This window comes from Emys orbicularis, chromosome 12 (genome assembly GCF_028017835.1).
Source record: "Emys orbicularis isolate rEmyOrb1 chromosome 12, rEmyOrb1.hap1, whole genome shotgun sequence".
NCBI lineage: Eukaryota > Metazoa > Chordata > Testudines > Emydidae > Emys > Emys orbicularis.
The window spans coordinates 24,224,887-24,243,234 of record NC_088694.1 but is presented as its reverse complement, the minus strand read 5'-3'; the positions used below and the strand labels follow the sequence as shown (position 1 = coordinate 24,243,234).

At 42.8% G+C, this 18,348-nt stretch overlaps 1 protein-coding gene across 2 annotated transcripts in view; it reads right to left on the bottom strand.

Moving 5' to 3' along the window:
* The window catches only part of PTPRT (protein tyrosine phosphatase receptor type T), a 715,579-nt gene that overhangs the window by 14,784 nt on the left and 682,447 nt on the right, over positions 1-18,348 (bottom strand). For both annotated transcript variants that reach the window (XM_065414819.1, XM_065414820.1), the window contains 7 exons: positions 14,137-14,213; positions 12,803-12,839; positions 11,341-11,438; positions 9,526-9,642; positions 7,896-8,050; positions 4,226-4,361; positions 2,413-2,562 (listed from right to left, as the gene is read on the bottom strand). In XM_065414819.1, coding sequence (XP_065270891.1) covers positions 2,413-2,562; positions 4,226-4,361; positions 7,896-8,050; positions 9,526-9,642; positions 11,341-11,438; positions 12,803-12,839; positions 14,137-14,213 — 770 coding nt within the window. The remainder of the gene's footprint in view (positions 1-2,412; positions 2,563-4,225; positions 4,362-7,895; positions 8,051-9,525; positions 9,643-11,340; positions 11,439-12,802; positions 12,840-14,136; positions 14,214-18,348) is intronic.

The following is an 18,348-nucleotide window of genomic DNA, read 5'->3' as shown; positions in this document are numbered from 1 at the left end:
TGTTGATATTAGCTAGGGTCTTGCCATCCTCTGGTAGAGACCCTAAGCAGGTCTCTCTTTCCCAGGCACCCCTAATGTCTGGGGGTCAGTGTTTTCCTCTTAGCTGTCTCTCACCCTGCTGGTGGGATTATATCCTTTGAAACCTAGACAGTGTCTTTATTCGCCTGTATTCACAACCTTCCCCTCTGCTGACAAACTAGTCCCATGAGCTCAGTAGAGGGTTGAAGGTAGACCATCAAAGTGGATGCCTTTTGCACTATTTTCTTAAGTGTTGGTAGGTGGATGGCTATCTGAAGCTATAGTTCTTTTTCCTGCTTGCATGCAGACAATCTTTTCTTAAATTAGCCTGATATATTCACCCAGTTAAACCCCCTTATGACTATCAAACAAACTCCCAGAAGACATAGTATTAATAAATTATTGCAGAGGAGCTGCACGCATGCCACAGTGGGACATTACTGCAGCAAACTTAGGATCTGGACCATGAACTTCAAACCATCTGAAAATGCAGGGATGTCTGAATCTGTGATCCCATCAGTAACTTAGATGAAATGTTACTGTTTGTCCTAAATTCAAAAGATCACTCAGGCCTGTATAACTGTCCATGATGGATTTCCATTTCTAGATGGTGTGGCAGAAAGAACAATGTGAAATCTCAAATCCCTTATGAAAACACACCTCTGCCAGGATGCCCATGGTAAGCTGAGTAATGAATGCCACGACAGGAGCCCTGTTAGCAATTCATCAGTATCTCTTCCACTTGTCCAATAAACAAATAAATATGTTTAAGCCTCCAAACTGTACACTCAGCTAAGGATATCTGCAACCCTGTATTCCTGTTATTAGTATGGTCTTCCCCTGCTATCCCCCGCATTGTGTTCAAGCCCTCTCCCCCATGCCCCCATTGCATCTTACTCCCATTCAGATAATTAAAGCTATTTGAGGCAAGACCTGATGTTCTGATACGTTTATGCAGTGCTCAGACAGTGAGGTTCCACCCATCCAGAAAACTCTGGGTGCTATTGAAATAAAAATTATTATTATTATTAATAATACATAAAAATCTATAGCTATCTCAACTGGTTCATAAAGATGGCAGCTACTTATATTTTTTTGCATCCTTCCCTGTTCTTCACTAAGTGCGCACAATTAGTGCTGAGAAGAATGCTGTGTATAAGTGATGTCCTGTAAACACAGCTTTCTACACATAGATGGAGAAGGAAGCTCTTAAGCAGACTAAAGAATTCCCTTCACACAGGAGCTGCCAGCCTCCCACAGCTTGTAAAGCAAGTGAGCAGGACACAAATCTGTCTCACTCGGATCCTGCCAAAATAAGCACAAACGATGGTGTCATTGTTCAAAAACACTACATTTCAGGAAACTGGGCTTTGGTTCGTTTGACAAGTAAGGTGTCCAGAACCAGAAATGCTTTACAAAGCACAGGCCACTTGTGAAAAGCAGATGCATTAATGGCATTGCCAGTCATTGGGATTCAAATTACAGTTTCCCTGTATCCAAATCTTGGTAAATATATGCCATGTATTAATAGAAAGGATACGGTCTCACTTTGTGTATAGGGAGTTGAGAGCTGGGAAGGAAGAAAACCATCTACCGGTAATTCCAATCTGGTACCACAGTAGCCAACACTTAAAACTGCAGAGTATTAGTACTGTAGGTTGGTGCTGGTCGAGACACTACATTGCAGTGGAGATTTGCTGCAGGTAGAGAGTTCTGCACTTCGCTGTTAATGGCCAGTCAGGATAACTTCTGAATTAATGAATGCCAAAGTCCCTCCCTCCCTCTTTTCTTTCAAAAAAGCTTTTCAAAGACTTGCCTTTCCCATCAACTAGAGTTGGCTGAAAACACAAAAAGTGATTGACAAATATTCCAGGGAATAAGGGCAGCGTGTTCAGTCCACCGTTATTTGTGGGGTCATTATTCATTGTTGCTGAGTAGCCACCGGGTATTTGTGAAAATGTTTGTGCAACCTCAAAGTTTATTCCATTTTAGCACAAATGATTCTGCACCTGAAAATCTGCACTTGAAAATGCACTACTCCTGGCTTGTGATTCTCCTTTGTACGAAATTTCAGTCATCCAATCAGGGTGAAGAAAGAATCCCATGCGACTTGGACAATCACTCACGAACAGCACAGAGTCAAAGTGAACAGTTAATAAATGACCCATAAACTGACATTTTTTCACACAAACTATGTAGTGAAAGTAAGAACAACAATATTTGTTGAAATTAGGATTGGGTCACGAATGGAGCAAAGTGCAATATTAGCAGTGAATATTATACCCACTTTTGGGCTACTGGCAATCATGAAATAAGATAAAACAATTGATAAAACACATGCCCCAAACGCCAACTGCTATTGGTGCAGACATGAAAAGGGCCATATGCTCTTACCTGAAATTCATCTTTTATCTGGCTGGAATTTGTCTGCGGATCCAGTCTGCTGATGTTGTAATATATGGATCGGAACTCACAAACCGGAATTGCTGTGTTGCCACAGAGACATGCCTCTAGAATGGCATCATGTACAAAGACATACTGCTCCTGCACAGAGCACAGGGACAAGATGTTGCAAATTAACCCCGTTCTAAATAAACATCACAAAACTTCACAGTAAACTTAAATCCATGGAACTGTCAATGCTGATTTTGTTTAAATTGTGCTCACTACAGATTTTTAAATGTGAGTGTGTGCACACATGCATGCATGTTGTGGAAGATACAACTTGAAGAGCTCCCTCCACCAGTTGCTGAGTGCTACTGCTGATGAGAGGCTGGTCTTGGCCCTGAGCGACTTCTGCCAAGATGGCCTGTTAGTATTGTTCTTTTTACAAAATAATTTTACCATGTAAAAAGAAAACCTGTATCTTATAGTTGGAACCAGTTCTCTGCTCCTTATGGGTGACTGCATCCCTTAATTCAGTTATAATAACCTGAAAGACAGGAGTAGATGACACTACTCCAGCAATGTTTCCAGTGAGCAACAAAAGACAGAGATCCATATACCACTGCCTGTGCCATAGATTTGTGCAGAATGTGCTTCATCAGCACAAATGTTCAAGCAGGACAAAATTCAAGTGTACTCATTATGCCCATAAAATTCTACATTTGTGCATGTAAATGGGCAGTTTGCGGATTTAAACTGGGAAATTCTGCTTGCAGATGTGTCACAAGATGTGCAGTTACAGGTTTTTGCAAGCACAACAGAATTTTGTGAGTGAACCTGTTTTGCCCACCATTAAAAATGTGGCTTGTACAACCCCTTTCAAATGTAAACATAAAATGGGAAGCCTCTGGACCCCAGAGGCACAATGGAGGAAAAAAATCAGTATAAACACTTAGTCTAGGACAAATATTCCACAAATAGTTTAGGAGCAATTATACTCTGGTGGTGCTATTGCAGTAAAAACAACAAGATGCACGACCAGCTCTATTCCATCTCTCTCATCTGTAATGGACTTCTGATTACTGGTAATTTGAAAGATGCATGGTTTTCCACAGGATAAACAGAACGTTCTTTACAGAGACCATATCCTGGGAATGGAGACCAGCAGAATTATAATTGTTCCCCTTTTTTCTATGCTCTATTGTCCTGATTCAGCAGGGTTATTAAGTACATATCCAGCTTCAATCAAGTGACTAGTTCTACTGAAGTCAATGGGTCCATTTACGTGCTTCAAATATGCGCATGTACTTAGGCAGCTTGCTGAATCAGACTCTAATTCTTTGGACTGATTAGGGAAATGTATTTTGTGGCATATTTCACATATTTGTTTAGCTACGTGTAATTAATTGATATCAAATGAGCATTATGTAAGGGTTCGGATATTAGGGTGATAAGTGCAGTATAATAGAAGAGCATAAGGCTCTTCTGATGGGTCAATGCATGCTGCAATATGTAGAAACCTGGTACAATGACACACACCAGGACTCATGAGATAGTTTGATACAATGCAAGACAAAAACTGAACAAGGCACCAACAGATGAGTAACTGGGTACATGATTTATCCTCATGCCTTGGGTACACTCAATATGTGCCTGTACATGGGAGCATTTAATACATGCCTATTCAAGTTTAGCTACACAGAACTCCATATAACAAGCTGGTGGTGGAAACAGGCATTGACCTAACTCACTCATTGGCTCCTCTTGAGTAGAGGCTGACAGGAGGGCTGTAAAACAAGAGAAAATAGCTGCTGGCACCTACCTCTGTCTGTACCAAATTGACCCTCTGGGATCGTAGCTCTCGCACACAGTTAAATATGTCTACGACACCTTCATTCTCTGCCATGTCAAGCATGATGTCAATGGCAATAAAGCACCCTGTCCTTCCAGCACCAGCGCTGCAAAAAAGAATGAAGCCCTGATCAATAGACCATGAAGAGGCAGGGCTGTCAAGAGGAGAAAAAAAATCTGTGTGTTGCAGGCACAGTTGTCTTCCTTCATTAGCTGCCCCTCTGTACTGAAGGACTGGTCTTCTGTGTTGCTGAAACAGCATGAGACATAGGAGAGTGAGGCTAGGTGGTTTTCTTGGGAAGGGGAAAAGAGAGAAGGGGGTAAGAAGAAAAACTATTTCTCAGACACTAGTAGGAAGATCAATGAAAAATATTCTAGCCCTGTCCAGCAATACTTCCATAAGCACCCGAGCTACAGAACATCTGACTCTGTTATGAACTGAGACAGAGAGGAAACTCATGCTCTTGTAATTAGAGGCAGCTTCAGAAAATATATTTTGGAAGAGGTTTTCCCATGTGACTTTTAAAAGCGCTCTGCCATAGTCAGGTGCACATGTTGAAGGGGGCCCCAGTTCTGTACCCGCAAGATCCTTCTCCCATTTTAGTTGGTGGGAGTTACATTCGGTACATGGAGAACTGGCCTGGGGTGGAGAGAGTCCAGGGTGGGGGTTGTGAGACTGTAGAGAAGGGAGCTTTGGGCTACTTAAGTGCTTAAATTTAGAACCCCCACTGCTTGCGAGACTTAAAACCTCTCACATGAATGGTGTTGTCAATGAGTCCCCTCTCCCACTGGGGAAGTCATCCGAGTTGTGTAAGTGTGACAGATAAAGAGAGGAGGAAGTCTCTCCCCATTATCCTAGAGGAAAGGGGCAAACTCAGCTAGAGCCAAGAAAACTTTCGATGTATGAAACTCCAGACGGTGCTGTAAAGCAGAGAGATATGAATGAATATGAATTAATGTGCCAGATTAATCAAGAGCTGAACAGGGGGAAGATATTTTTCATTTGCAGAATTTTAATGAATAAGTGGCATTTCCTCTCTCTTTATCTCTCTGCTTTTCAAAATTTTAACAAATAGTTATAACATTTCTATATTTAGAGGTCACTGGCAGTCCATAAATATCGAGCGGTGATATTATCCAGCAAGGCACTGGTAGGGAGAATTTGGTCATTACCACTTAGAGCTAGTCATTAAAATTCAAAAGCAGATAAATAACAGAGAGTGAATGGCATTTATTCATTAAAATGTGAAGGATGAAAAATCTCTCCTCTCTTTCTCAGCATTGCTGAATCAGGACCAGTCTCTTTCGAAGGCCAGGCCTGGGTCACAACTCTGAAGTAGTAGATAGAAACCCAGAGTTGTGGAAAATAGCTACCACCTGCCACCTCCTGGGGTTTCATTTGTATTTTATTATAAATCTGCCTGCCTGCTAAAGACAGAGGGATTAATTTATTTCCCTTTTTGGGGTGGTCTTGGAATTCATTCTCTCTTCCCCCTCGCCTCATACATGCACTCCCTAAGAGGTATGGGACAACAGTTGTAACTGGCTTATGATTGATTTGGTTTGGAGGGGAAAGCATGGAACAGCAATTGTGTTCTCGGACCTTGCTAGCTTTTCATCTATGCCTCTTCTATAAACAGATATGTTTGTATGTTTTATTGGAGTGGAAGCATCGGGGAAACAGCTGCTATATACTATTTCTCTGTTCTGGTAACATCTTTCTTGCAATGGGATATTGGCAACTCGTGTTCAGTGGTTGGAGGCCACAGTGCTATTATATGCATATATTAATGCAAATACAAAATCAAATGCAGCTCAATTTTTAAAAAAAAAGAATGGATAATTTTGTGACTACCACTTGTAGCTGTCCTCACTATGCGGGGTTACCAAGACATCAGCTCATCACCACATGGTTGAGGAAGGGACTTTTCACCCTGTCAGACATTACGTAATTGGTTATGTGAATTTTGGAGGTCTGGTGCCTCTCTCTAATGCAGGGGTGGCCAACCTGTGGCTTCGGAGCCACACGCGACTCTTCAGAAGTTAATATGCAGCTCCTTGTATAGGCACTGACTCCGGGATTGGAGCTACAGGCACCAACTTTCCAATGTGCCGGGGGGTGCTCACTGCTCAACCCCTGGCTCTGCCACAGGCCCTGCCCCCACTCCACCCCTTCTCACCCCCTCCCCTGAGCCTGCCATGCCCTCGCTCCTCCCTCCGCCCGCCAGCCTCCTGCACGCCACGAAACAGCTGATCAGGAGGTGCGAGGAGGGAGGGGGAGGCGCTGATCGGCTGGGCTGCCGGTGGGCAGAAAGCACTGGGAGCAGGGGGAGGGGAGATGATGGGGGGCTGCTGATGTATTACTGTGGCTCTTTGGCAATGTACATTGGTAAATTCTGGCTCCTTCTCAGGCTCAGGTTGGCCACCCCTGCTCTAATGCATCTGGCACTGGACTCATACTGGATTTGATGGCCCACTAGTCTGATCCAAACGAACAAAACCAGCATTCCTATGCTGCAAGGAATTCACTAGGTTCCCCAACACAAATACTTACCAGGAGTCATTTTCGAACTTTGGGAAGGGGCAGGACTGTCAGGTCTGTCAGCAGGAGGCTGTACCTGAGAGGCAGCATGGGTGAGTGGATAGCACACTGGAGTCGGTCAGGAGACCTGGGTTCTGGCTTTGCCACTGACCGGCTGTATGACCTTGCCCAACTCACATTACCTCTCTGTTACCCCTGCCCTTTGTCTGTCTCACACATTTAAACTTGTTCACTCTTCCAGTCAGGGACTGTTTTCTCAAATGTTTGTACAGTGCCTAGCTCAAGGGGACCTCAGTCTCAGCTGGGGACTCCAGCGACTACTGTAATACCTGCCGTAATTATAACAGTAACCTGAATAATGCTCAGAGTTAGGGAGCATGTAATCCAATAGTTTGAGTCTTCCCTCTTCTTAAACAAGCAGGTGTTCCTGGTACACTTTGGTCAAAGTTGCTCTTAGGAAGCTACATGGCAGATTTCCAGAATGAAATTAAACTCCCAGGCTCTGGGCTAAGTGAAGGCTAAAAATTATATATAATAGTTGGCATCTCCCACTGGGCAGGGGAGCAGGAAGACTGATATCCTGGACCCGATCTTGCCAATGGCTGAAGAGCACAAAGTAGAAGCTGAGGTGCATGTGTGTACATGCAAAGGTGGTTGAAAGTTCCCTTCTGCCCGCCCTGAGCCCCTCACTTGATGCTGCTCTGAGTTATGCCAGTTGCAACAGGAGGGTGAAATTGCAGCCAAGGATGGGTATCCCAGCCATGCACCATTTCCCCCCGCTACACCAGCAGCATGAAGGGCACTGGGCTAAGAGCCCCTATAGCACCAGAGGATCCTCTTCATTGGAGTGATCCCTCCCTGGTCCAATGATGCCAGCTCCAGGGCCAGTTTACACCAGCAATGAAGCATAAAGCAGCCACTGCACAATGGAGAACCAGTTCCACTGTGCGCAAGTTCACCTCGAAGGCCGGCAAGCTATATTGTTAACAACAAAAGGTAGCTAGGTGGTCACTAGGTTGAAAGAAACAGGAAAAACTTAAGAAAACTGACCGGGAGAGAAATGAGCGATGACAGACAAGTAGACAGACAGATTGCATACCTGCAGTGCACAACTATAGGCCCCGCCTCAGGCGGATTGAGGAACTTCACCTGCCGAACAAAGCCCAAGAGGCCTGTGGCATAGCAAGGAACCCCGTGGTCTGGCCAGCTGGTAAAGTGGAACTGCCGAATCTCTCGGATCTCATGGTAGCCTTTCTGAGGAGACAATGCAACCTCTATTTTTCTCCCTTCATGTCACAATCACCATATTTCACTGCATTCTTTACCCATTCAGAGGGCTGAACTACCATTTAAATATAATTATATAAAGCCACATTTCATATACCACTTCTCACTTCTGGAGATTTCAAGGTGAAAGATCAAGAGATTACATCTTCCACTACAACTGAAGTGTATCACATAAGCCTGAGGATTATGAAAGTGGTTACCAGCTCCCCATTCACAGTGTACTGTCTTAAATGCAATTTAAAATTAGCTGATCAGTAACAGTATGGGGTAACTTCAGTGCTAGGGTACCTTTGCTCAACCACACCTGCAAGAGAGACTACTAGTGGTACAAATTCCCAGCTCATTTCCACTCTAGAATCCAGTCTGTTCCATTAATTTTTTTCTGATGACGTGAATGTAGTGCTAATGACTGACAGGCCTGGAAACTGAAGGCCATCGAGCAGTTAAGGCACAGGCTGCAAAAGAGCAAGCTTCCCTATAATCACCCATCAATGCATTTCAACCCTATGAAGGAGGGATTGCATCTAGTGCTGAGAGAGTAGTTATGTTGTTTCCATACCCATCCTTGGCCTCTGGTGAGACTACAAACAAGGGCATCAGCCACTGTCTGTTCTGATACAGGTACTTGTTCTCTAGGAATTGGACCAACACACCAGTTTACTCCACACACGGGCTGCCAAAGAGCTTCCACTTAGTTACACCATTTTGTCACTGACATTTTGGGCTGTGGCACAGAGAGTGCAGGGTTCCATATTCCATTACCAAGCCCTTTGATCTGCCAGACCTGCCTTTGGTTATTTCTTGCCAAACAGCTCAGTGGTCAACAAAATATGAAATCAGGGCACTAGAAACTGGAACATATTCCAGTGTAGCTGTGATGAGGTTTAATGAATGGTGTGAGTTTTCTTAGAAAGCTTTAAAATCACTTATCAAGTGCGTGAGGTATGATTTGGGAAGACCTGCAATGGTCCGTTATTTAGGCTTCCAATTTCCACCAGTGCTTAACAAAACCTTCCACTAAACTGCGGATTTTTGGAAAATACACATAGTTAGGCCCTGATTATTATTTTTATTTGTTTTTAAAAAGGGCCTCTGCCTGGGATCTAATTTTACTGGGGCTTTTTTTCCCCCCACCTGCAATTTGCCAGTGTGAATAACTATAGTCACTGTTCATGGCATGTAGACATCTACCTACTGGAGTCATAGATGCATTTAGACATTTGAGTGCTATGAATTGTATCCACAGTTATTTGTGCTTCCATTTAATTGCTGATATGAACTTGGAAGATGCTTCATAAACATCGGATTAGTAAGGTAGAAAACAAGTCAAAATTTAACACTCCCATATCTACAAGCTTCCCGGTTATGTCTTTGTGGAACCATGCTTCAGATCCCAAGTGAGGTGTTATGTCTGAAGTAAAATTGACTGGGGACTTCCTTACCTTTTGTACAGTAAATGTGCGTATGACATACTCTGCCAATGGCTCTGTCTCAATTAATGTGACTTTAATATCTCCATAGACCTCTGTGTCATCTGGCCAGTATCTAACACATTTTACCTACAAGAAGAAAAAATAGACTGTAGGGATGGATGGGATAATGGATTGTGTAATTCAAGTCCAATCCAAAAACTGGATCTTTAGTAAACATTCAAAGAAGTTCACTTAACTGCATAAAAATGTTTTTACATTTGTAATTATTTCTAACATTGTGACTGGGACTCAAATCTGGAGCACTGACATATCGTGAGTCTGTTCTCACAAATTTCTCAGTCCAGTTTTGCAGACGTAATTGTTTTGACCAATTCAGAGCAGCATCCAAATATCTGAGTACTCATCAGAAAAAGGACCCAACCTTTTGAGTTTTGCCCATCGGTTCCAACACGCTTCAGTAACCTGGTGGCTACTTGAAACAGAAACACTGAACAAGTCTGACAGCAGCTGCTCTGACTCACCTGGCTACATCTGTTGTGTGTCCTAATCACAAAGCATCTACAGTACAGCAGATAAACTAACAGCTCAAATACCACCCTCATGCCAGTGGTAACCTCAATCTGGTCAACCCCTCCTGTGTCAGCCATCTACCCCTCAGTGTCAGTAAATGAGCAGTTTCTAGAAAGGAGCTCCCCATGTAGTAATTGGCATTTCTGAAGAGATTGCTTCAGCATGCAAGGAACTAGTACCCGGAGTAAGTGGGATATGGGGATAACGCTCTCAACATTGTGGCCCAAATAAATGTTCTGAAGGAAGGATTTCTAAAACCTCAAACAAGTAAAATTACTAAAAAAGGGGGTGGGGAGAGAGAACTGGACATTGAGGCTAGTGGAGCTGGGAAGTGGGGAACATAGGGGAGCAGGGTAGGAAACAAGGGTGGGATAAAAGAGATGGGAAATATGGGATAGAAGACATTGTAAGGAGTTAAGAAAAGGAGGAAGGAAAAGCCATTTCAAGGCCATGCAATTTGAATATGGATTATTTCCTTTGAATTGCTGGGGAAGAGCAAACCCTAGCCTTAGTTAGGCTTGCTAGGATCCTCAGAAACAATTAGGCCTACCTGACTGGCCCAGCTACTTGGCACCTTCCAAACCCATTCCCTGGAGCCACTAGCCTCTTGGTTATCTTTAAAAGCCTAGATTTGCCATGATAAGTTCTCCTATCCTGACTCTTTATACCCCTAGTCCTTGTTTCTGCCATTCTCTTTGTACATGGCCTCTAACCGAGTGGGGGAAAAGTCTGAACCTTCAAAACCTAGCACCTCTGCTATTCACCATTGATACAGTGATCCTTCAACAGTCACTGAGACCAGATTAAAGAAACTTCTCATATTTTTGCTCATGTGAACTTTGCAGATAAAGAATAAGTCACATACATTACACAGAACTCTACTTTGTTTCTGTAGTAAAAGGGTCAGTTTCTCAACTGGTACAAATTGTTGTAACTCCACTGAATTTAAGAGTTAAACTGATTTATACCAGCTGAGGATCTGGCCCAATATATTTCCATCAAGATGAAGCAAAAACACGATGGAGAAAGGTGCTTATCAGAGATGAGGGGAAGCAGCTAGGAAATAAGAAAATTAGAGTACGGTTTTAAAGAAGAAACCTGAGTGGTTTAATATATTCTATTGTTCTTCAAAGTGCAGTAAGTAAGAGATATTTACAAGATACTTAGAACAGTAAAATGTTACTACATCTGCTCCTATTTTGGCTGTATCTGGTGAGGAAGTGGTGGAGAGCACTGGGAATACAGCCTCCTTACCCTGCCAACTTCCACCAGGTTGGTGACCATGACAACACTTGCAGAATTCTCCTGCCAAATCATTCTCCAGAAATCCTTAACCGTCTCTTGCATGGGACCTAGGGCAGGAGAAGAGAGAAAAAAGGACATCTTAAAAGGGTACGTTTAATGTCAGCAATCCATTTCAGCTGTTCTTTGCCTACAGCCCTGTTCACGTTAAATCCCACCCTTCTTACAGGGTATTTCCTTGTTCTTCAAGGTGACATCCACTGAACAATATTGACTTCTTTAATAAAACAGATACTCTCTCCAGCAGGGCGGGTGAGATTTTAAGGATCCAGGACTGCAGAAACTGTGGTGATGGATGCATTATAAGTACTAGAGAGAGATACAGTACGCAAATAGATACATATGATCAATCCAATACATTATGGATGTGCCCCTGTGGCTCTGGGGTTAAGTCACCATAGCAGGTTTATTAGAGCAGAGCTTCTCCGAGCTTGCTTCTCCCTCCTCCCGTATATTGCAGATGAAAGCCTGTTTCCTACCCCAACCCTCTGTCTACCCTCACTGTCCCTATGCCCCACCCTCCAGATTCCCTGTAGAGCTGCACTCCCTACACCCATGTGCCCTCAGTCCCCATCCCTAGTCTGCTTTTACATATTAAAATCTATCATTGCATAGACATGGAAGGGGCCTGGGAGCAGGCCAGTTCAAGGGGTGGCATAGGTGCAAAGTAGGAGGGAGTGAGCATATCTGGTAGTGAGGGAAGGGGTCCTGGCAAAGAGGTGTGGCTGATAATGGTGTAGGAGGGAGTGGGAGGGCAGTAGGGACATCTGGGATGTGTAGAGGGGAAGCATGGAGAAATAGATATCAATGTTGATAGCTAACAACACAAATCTTCATGTTGCTAGTATTTTTAAGTGGTGGGAAACTCTCCCACAAAATCTTCACCAACTTACAGGTGAGGCTGCTCAATTACATTTTCTATCAACTCAGTCCACTGCAAATCCAGGAAGTCACCAGTTATGGATATAATCATAAATACACCAACCCCCTCCCACAGGCCTGACCATGCAAACATCATAATTAAACACATTCTCAGATTCTTCAGCTCCATAACAAACTCCCTTTCAATTCTGACCCACCTTAATACACAACCAATTCCTCAATCACATTCCAGTGCACAACTTACTCTGACCTCATTCTTCCTGGACAAATTACTCATTATAGACTTTACTACTACACATAGGTTTAGATGTTCTTTATGTTAATCTAGCTCCGGTTGTGCATTTGAGTATGTTTCAAATATCCTCACAAGCAGTGGACTGGAATATGCCTGATTTTATTTTCTGTGCATGAATACCACTCTAAGCTTACAGGTATTAAAACACAGGAGATTTACTCTGAGAGTGGCTCTTGGATCAGCTTAACACATCATTGTCTTTAGAGAAATAGTTAGAAGTAGGAGACTGTCACTTGCCTTGAGTTGCAATATAGTGACGAGGCCGGTGGTATCCCTGGGAAAATATAAGAGAAGGGAAAACAAATCAGGAAGGTCCATTAAAATAACACGTCAGAGTGAGCAAACTGACATGCATTTTACTTCTTCCGGGTAGAATCAGCTGTTGTGTGTGAATGAAGCACTAGCACTAATGGGTACATAGAAACCCTACATGAGACACGGGGTCCCTTTGAGGAATTACAAATGGCAGGAACTGCTTTAGTCCTCTTTAATAATTCAACTACCATGAAATGTTTGGAGTTTTTATAGCATGGATTTGACAGTACCAGAAAGAAAACAAGAATGAGGCATTTTTCACATTTTCTCAAAGAAACAGCAAGTCCTGCAGCTAAACTGGAGGCACTCTGGGAAACCTGCTTCACTACTTAGATTAGAAATTAACAAGCAAAAATCTGTGCCTTCTGGTCTGAAATGCACACACCTGCCTCTACAGAACAGACTCAACCATCAGTGATTAAGTATATTTTCAGTTTCCTCCATTGAGGGATCTCTTCAAAAAATGTTATTAAGGATTAAGAGATGCATAAAAGAAAATGTGTGTTCCTTTGACCACAGTGTGTGTGTCTGGGAGGGTGGCTATGTTAAAAAAGATATTTCCTACTGCTTAAAAAAATACCAGTACACATATAATGCCTCCCACGCTGCAACCATGTAAACCATCAAGAAGCCACAGGTCTATATTAATGTTATTGTGAGAGGGGTGATATTGATTTCTGTGTCCACAGTACATGCATCTTATATTCCACTTGTGTGTGTGTGTAACTATCAGACCCAGAAATCTCATGTATGTAGGTGACTCATAGAGAGAGAAAGACAGACAGACCACCCTCCCCAACACAGCACAGAGCTGGGATAAACTTTATCAGCCCTATCACATTTGCAGTGAATCTCTCTCTAAGGGTATCTCTACGCTTGGAGCTGAGAGGTATGATCCCCAGCCCAAGGGGACATACCCCCACTAGCTCTCATCAAGTTGGTGCACTAAAAATAGAACATAGTCATGGCAGTGCGAGTGATGGGAGGGGACGGGAGGGGCTAGCTGCCCCAAGTACACGCCCGTCAGAGACCCTAGGCGTGTGCTCAGGGCAGTTAGCCCATCCCGCTGCTCACACTGACATGGCTTCATTGTCTTTTCACCACACTAGCTCAATGAGAGCTAGGGTCAGTATGTCTCCTCAAGATGTGAAACTCCCTCCAGCTCTTAGTGTAGAGCTAGCCTAAGAAGTACCATGCCCACAATCAGATATGATGATATGGTTCTCTGTCACACAAGGTATGTCCACGGCCCTTACATCTATGTAGTTGGCGTTTATGTAGTCTGAGTGAGGGTCTCCATCCAACAGCTGCAGTCTCACTCTTGAATGATCATCTGAAAGATGAAAAGAAAAAGAGTAAAGTTAAAGATAAATAAAAGTGCTAAGTGTTTCATGTGTGGTTAAATGGAGAAGAATATGGCTGTCCTAAGGCAGTGGAAAAAACAAGTGGGCAGATGTACTATAACTGAGCTTTCCACTTGCTGCTTTTTGTAACTGGCTGATTGCACACATACAGCTGTATCAAGACTATCATGGTGTTATCCATAAATTTGTCCATGACTTCTTTTTGGTATTTAAGGTGTTACCTTTACATCCTGGGGTTACCTTTATTTATAGTAGGCATTCATTATTCACTGAAGTTAATATAATCTGTTACGAGATTTACACATAACATGAACATTCTTCATTTTCTGGATCTCAGCCTTCATCCTCTTAGGGAAGTGTCCAGATCACAAAAGCCAACACTACGCTTAGAACTAAATGGTAGCTTTCCTGGTCTGCTCAGAAGAGGGGCCAAGGATTGACAGGACTGTGGAAACTGAGGTGAGAGTTGAGATTGGGATTGTTACAGAAGAGAAAAATAAATGAGGTCACAACAGGGATATGTAAAATACTGAATATAAAGATGGTAAAACAGTCACTCCTATTTAACCTCTTTCATCATACGGAGAAGAGCTCTGTGAAGCTTGAAAGCTTATCCCTTCCAGCAAGAGAAGTTGATCCAATAAAAGTTATTACCTCACAGACCGTGTCTCTCTCAAGAAACAAATTTTTCAGTTTTCAATAGAACTGAAGAATACAAAATTTAAAACTGATACCAAGGAACATTCTGTTTACATGGGAATGTATACAGCACAATGAACCTATATAACTCATTGCAACAAGACCACATTGAGGCCAAGAGCTTAGCAGTATTCAGTTAGTTTAGCTAGGGTAAAAAAGCATAAACCAATCTCTGCCTGAAGTTACGAACAAACTTCTCCATGGGCGGATAATTCCCGAATTTTGCACTTGAGGATTCTTGCACCTTTCTCTGAAGCAACTGGTGCTGGCTGATGTCAGAGACAAGATACTGGGCTAGCTGGACACTGATCTGATCCGGTCTGGCATCTCTAATGTTTCTATGGAATTATGTACAGAAATGCCTAAGTAAGGATCAACTGCTGAAAAATAGCTTCTATTTTGGGTGCTCAACACTAGACACCTTAGGTCTGATTTTTTTTAAGAGGTGCTGAAGATCCAGAGATTCCATTCACTTTAATTCCTATGAACTAGCTATCTACAAATCATCACCCAAGGACTAAGGCACCAAGAATTTAGAGGCACTTATGAAAATTTGGCCCCAAACATCTAACCGGTCATTTGAACACTATCATCATGATTAAACACATAATCCCATGCAAACTAGAGGCCTGATCCTATACCACTGAAGTCAAGAGATGCTTTGCCACTGACTTTAATGGAAACAGGATCAGGTTATAAGTGGGCAGATTTATGTGCATCAGTTCTGGAAACCAGGGCCCAGATGCATATGGACATGTATTGCAATTAATTTTCTTATGGGAGAGGCACAAAACCCAATAGTCTCTTGACTTTATGGGTCAGGTGTTTTAACCCAAATGCAATGGATGAACCTGCAAATACAGACATACTGTCATGGCCACAACACCCCACAATTGTGCTCAAAATGGTTATGCAGGTCAGGCAGACAGGAGTTCTGTTATATGATTTGGGTTCACAGATATGGGTTTTGTGGCTGTAGTGAGTACTTGTGTATTTCTGCAGGAGCACCCATTGTGCCCAGTTTTAGGTCATGGCTACACTTGCAGATGTAGAGCGCTGTGCGTTAAACCCACCTTCGTAGAGGGCAGTAGGGAAAGCGCTGCAGTCTGTCCACACTGACAGCTGCTTGCGCGCTGGCGTGGCCACATTTGCAGCACTTGCAGTGGCATTGGGATCGGTGCATTATGGGCAGCTATCCCAGCATGCAAGTGACTGCAATGTGCTTTTCAAATGGGGGGGGGAGAGAGGGGAGTGTGACAGGGAGTATGTTGTGTGCATGTGGGGGTAGAGAGAATAAGTTTTTGGGGTGCTGAGTGTGTCAGCATGCTGTCTTGTAAGTTCAGACCCCCCTCCCCCCCCCCCCCCCCCCGCTTCTCACTCACTCACTCACTCACTCACTCACTCACTCAAAGCAAACAGTAAATGTTTGCTTTTCTCGGAGCTGATAAGCAGCCGGCTTCTCCGAAACGGAGCTTTGAAAGGGCATTTCCGCATTCCTGCAGCCGATTTCACAACAATGACAAGAGTGGCCACTTGATTTAAGGGGATTATGGGACGTTTCCGGAGGCTGATCACAGCGCAGTAACGCAACACCTGGTTCACACTGGCGCTGCAGTGCTCCAGCAGGGGTGCAGCAAACGTTATTTCACTCGCCGAGGTGGAGTACCAGCAGCGCTGTAGCTGCGGAGTCAGAGTGCTCTACGTGCCTTGTCAGTGTGGATGGGGAGTGAGCAAGGGCGCCCGGGGCTGCTTGATTGCACTGTAACTCGCAAGTTTAGCCACGCCCTTAGAAAGTTAGCTGTACTTAAACCAGTACATTGGGAATTTTACTTAACCAAATGGTTAGACAGACAAAAGAATTTATGCTAAGAGTAATTTACAAAGACAGCCAGAGAGCTGATTAGATTGTATGTATGGAGGCAACACACAAAATTTACTGCAGACAATTGCTCACAAGGCATGGAGCCAAACTAGTGAGAATTATATGGAACAGAAATTAAAACGATCTTAGACGTAAGGGGGGAAAAGACGACATTCCTCTATAGTGATGTCACAAGGAGATCAGAACTTTAAGAATGTCTAGTTTATTGCAACAATGTAATTGAAAAGAAACAACAAATGTTCCCGCCTAGCTATAAAGAATCACAAATTGAACTTCTAAGGGACTATCCTAAAAAGATGTCTAAGAAGGTGGCGGCAGGAGAAGACTATCACTTGTAGACATTTATACATGGGGAAGGACCGAGGAAGGCAGCACTTTTGTTGTCATAAAGAATAATATTTTTCTTCAAAGGAAAAAATTGCTGCTTTATCTGTAACCCAAAATAAGCTATGAAGAAACAATCATTTGAAATGAAACAAAGAAAACTTAAAAACAGAGGAGGCATTTAGGCTGAGGTCCAATTCTGGTTTTGGACCAACTGAAATATACTGGGAGCTCAGTTTTTCTTCTGTGGGATTGGAGTCATAATATCTCATTGCACTTTTTATAGAAATGAGATTTTATTTTTCATGGGAGAAATATTTTGCTCATAGGGTGAATGGTGTGACAGACAGCCTCTGTATATACAGTAAACATAGGAAATATTAATGATGTCTTACCTTTCAGGAGGGAGTGGGGCCTTTAATCTAGTTCATATTTTTAGGGGAACTGGCTAGATAAAAGTTCATGAACTAACTTATCTTTTAAATCAGATTTTCCGAATGCTTTACAAAGCTGTTAGGAATGTACCTTATGGGGGAAGGTACACAGTACATTGATGCACTAATAATAACTAATAGTAACACTAGTGCTCTCATAAAGCATCTATAGAGTTTAAAATGCTTTACAAAGGAAGGCAAATATCCTTTTTTTTAAAATGGGGAAACTGAGACACAGAGATGAGGTAACCTGCCGAAGGTCACACAACAGGTCTGTACTAGAGATGAGATTAGAACCTGGGTCTCCTGATTCTTAGAACTTTCCATTACTGGACCACACTAGCTCAGAAGCCTCTAATCTCTGGCAAGCTAAGCTCAAATTCAAATCGGAAGTTAAAGAGTGTGGGTGAATTCATTTCACATCACAAAATCACCAAACATTTTAGCATGAGTGGGAGCACCTGCTTAAGAGCAAGCTCATGTCTACAAAATCCAGGGCTGTGAGAAACTGCAGAACCATTGTAATGACATTTTTTATCATTTTATTTTGCCATATCATCTTCTACCCTTGTGAATTAACACAACTTGAAAAATTTACAAAAAATTGCCTGTAAACCGGTTTTAATACCAACTCCAAAGTGACAAGAATTTCACTGAAAATAGTTCCATTCTAGCACACCAAATTCATCATTTCAAACTTGTGTCAAAATTCCCATTTTTGAATAATTGTGAAGGTCAGTGTGATTATTTCCACTTCTCATTTTG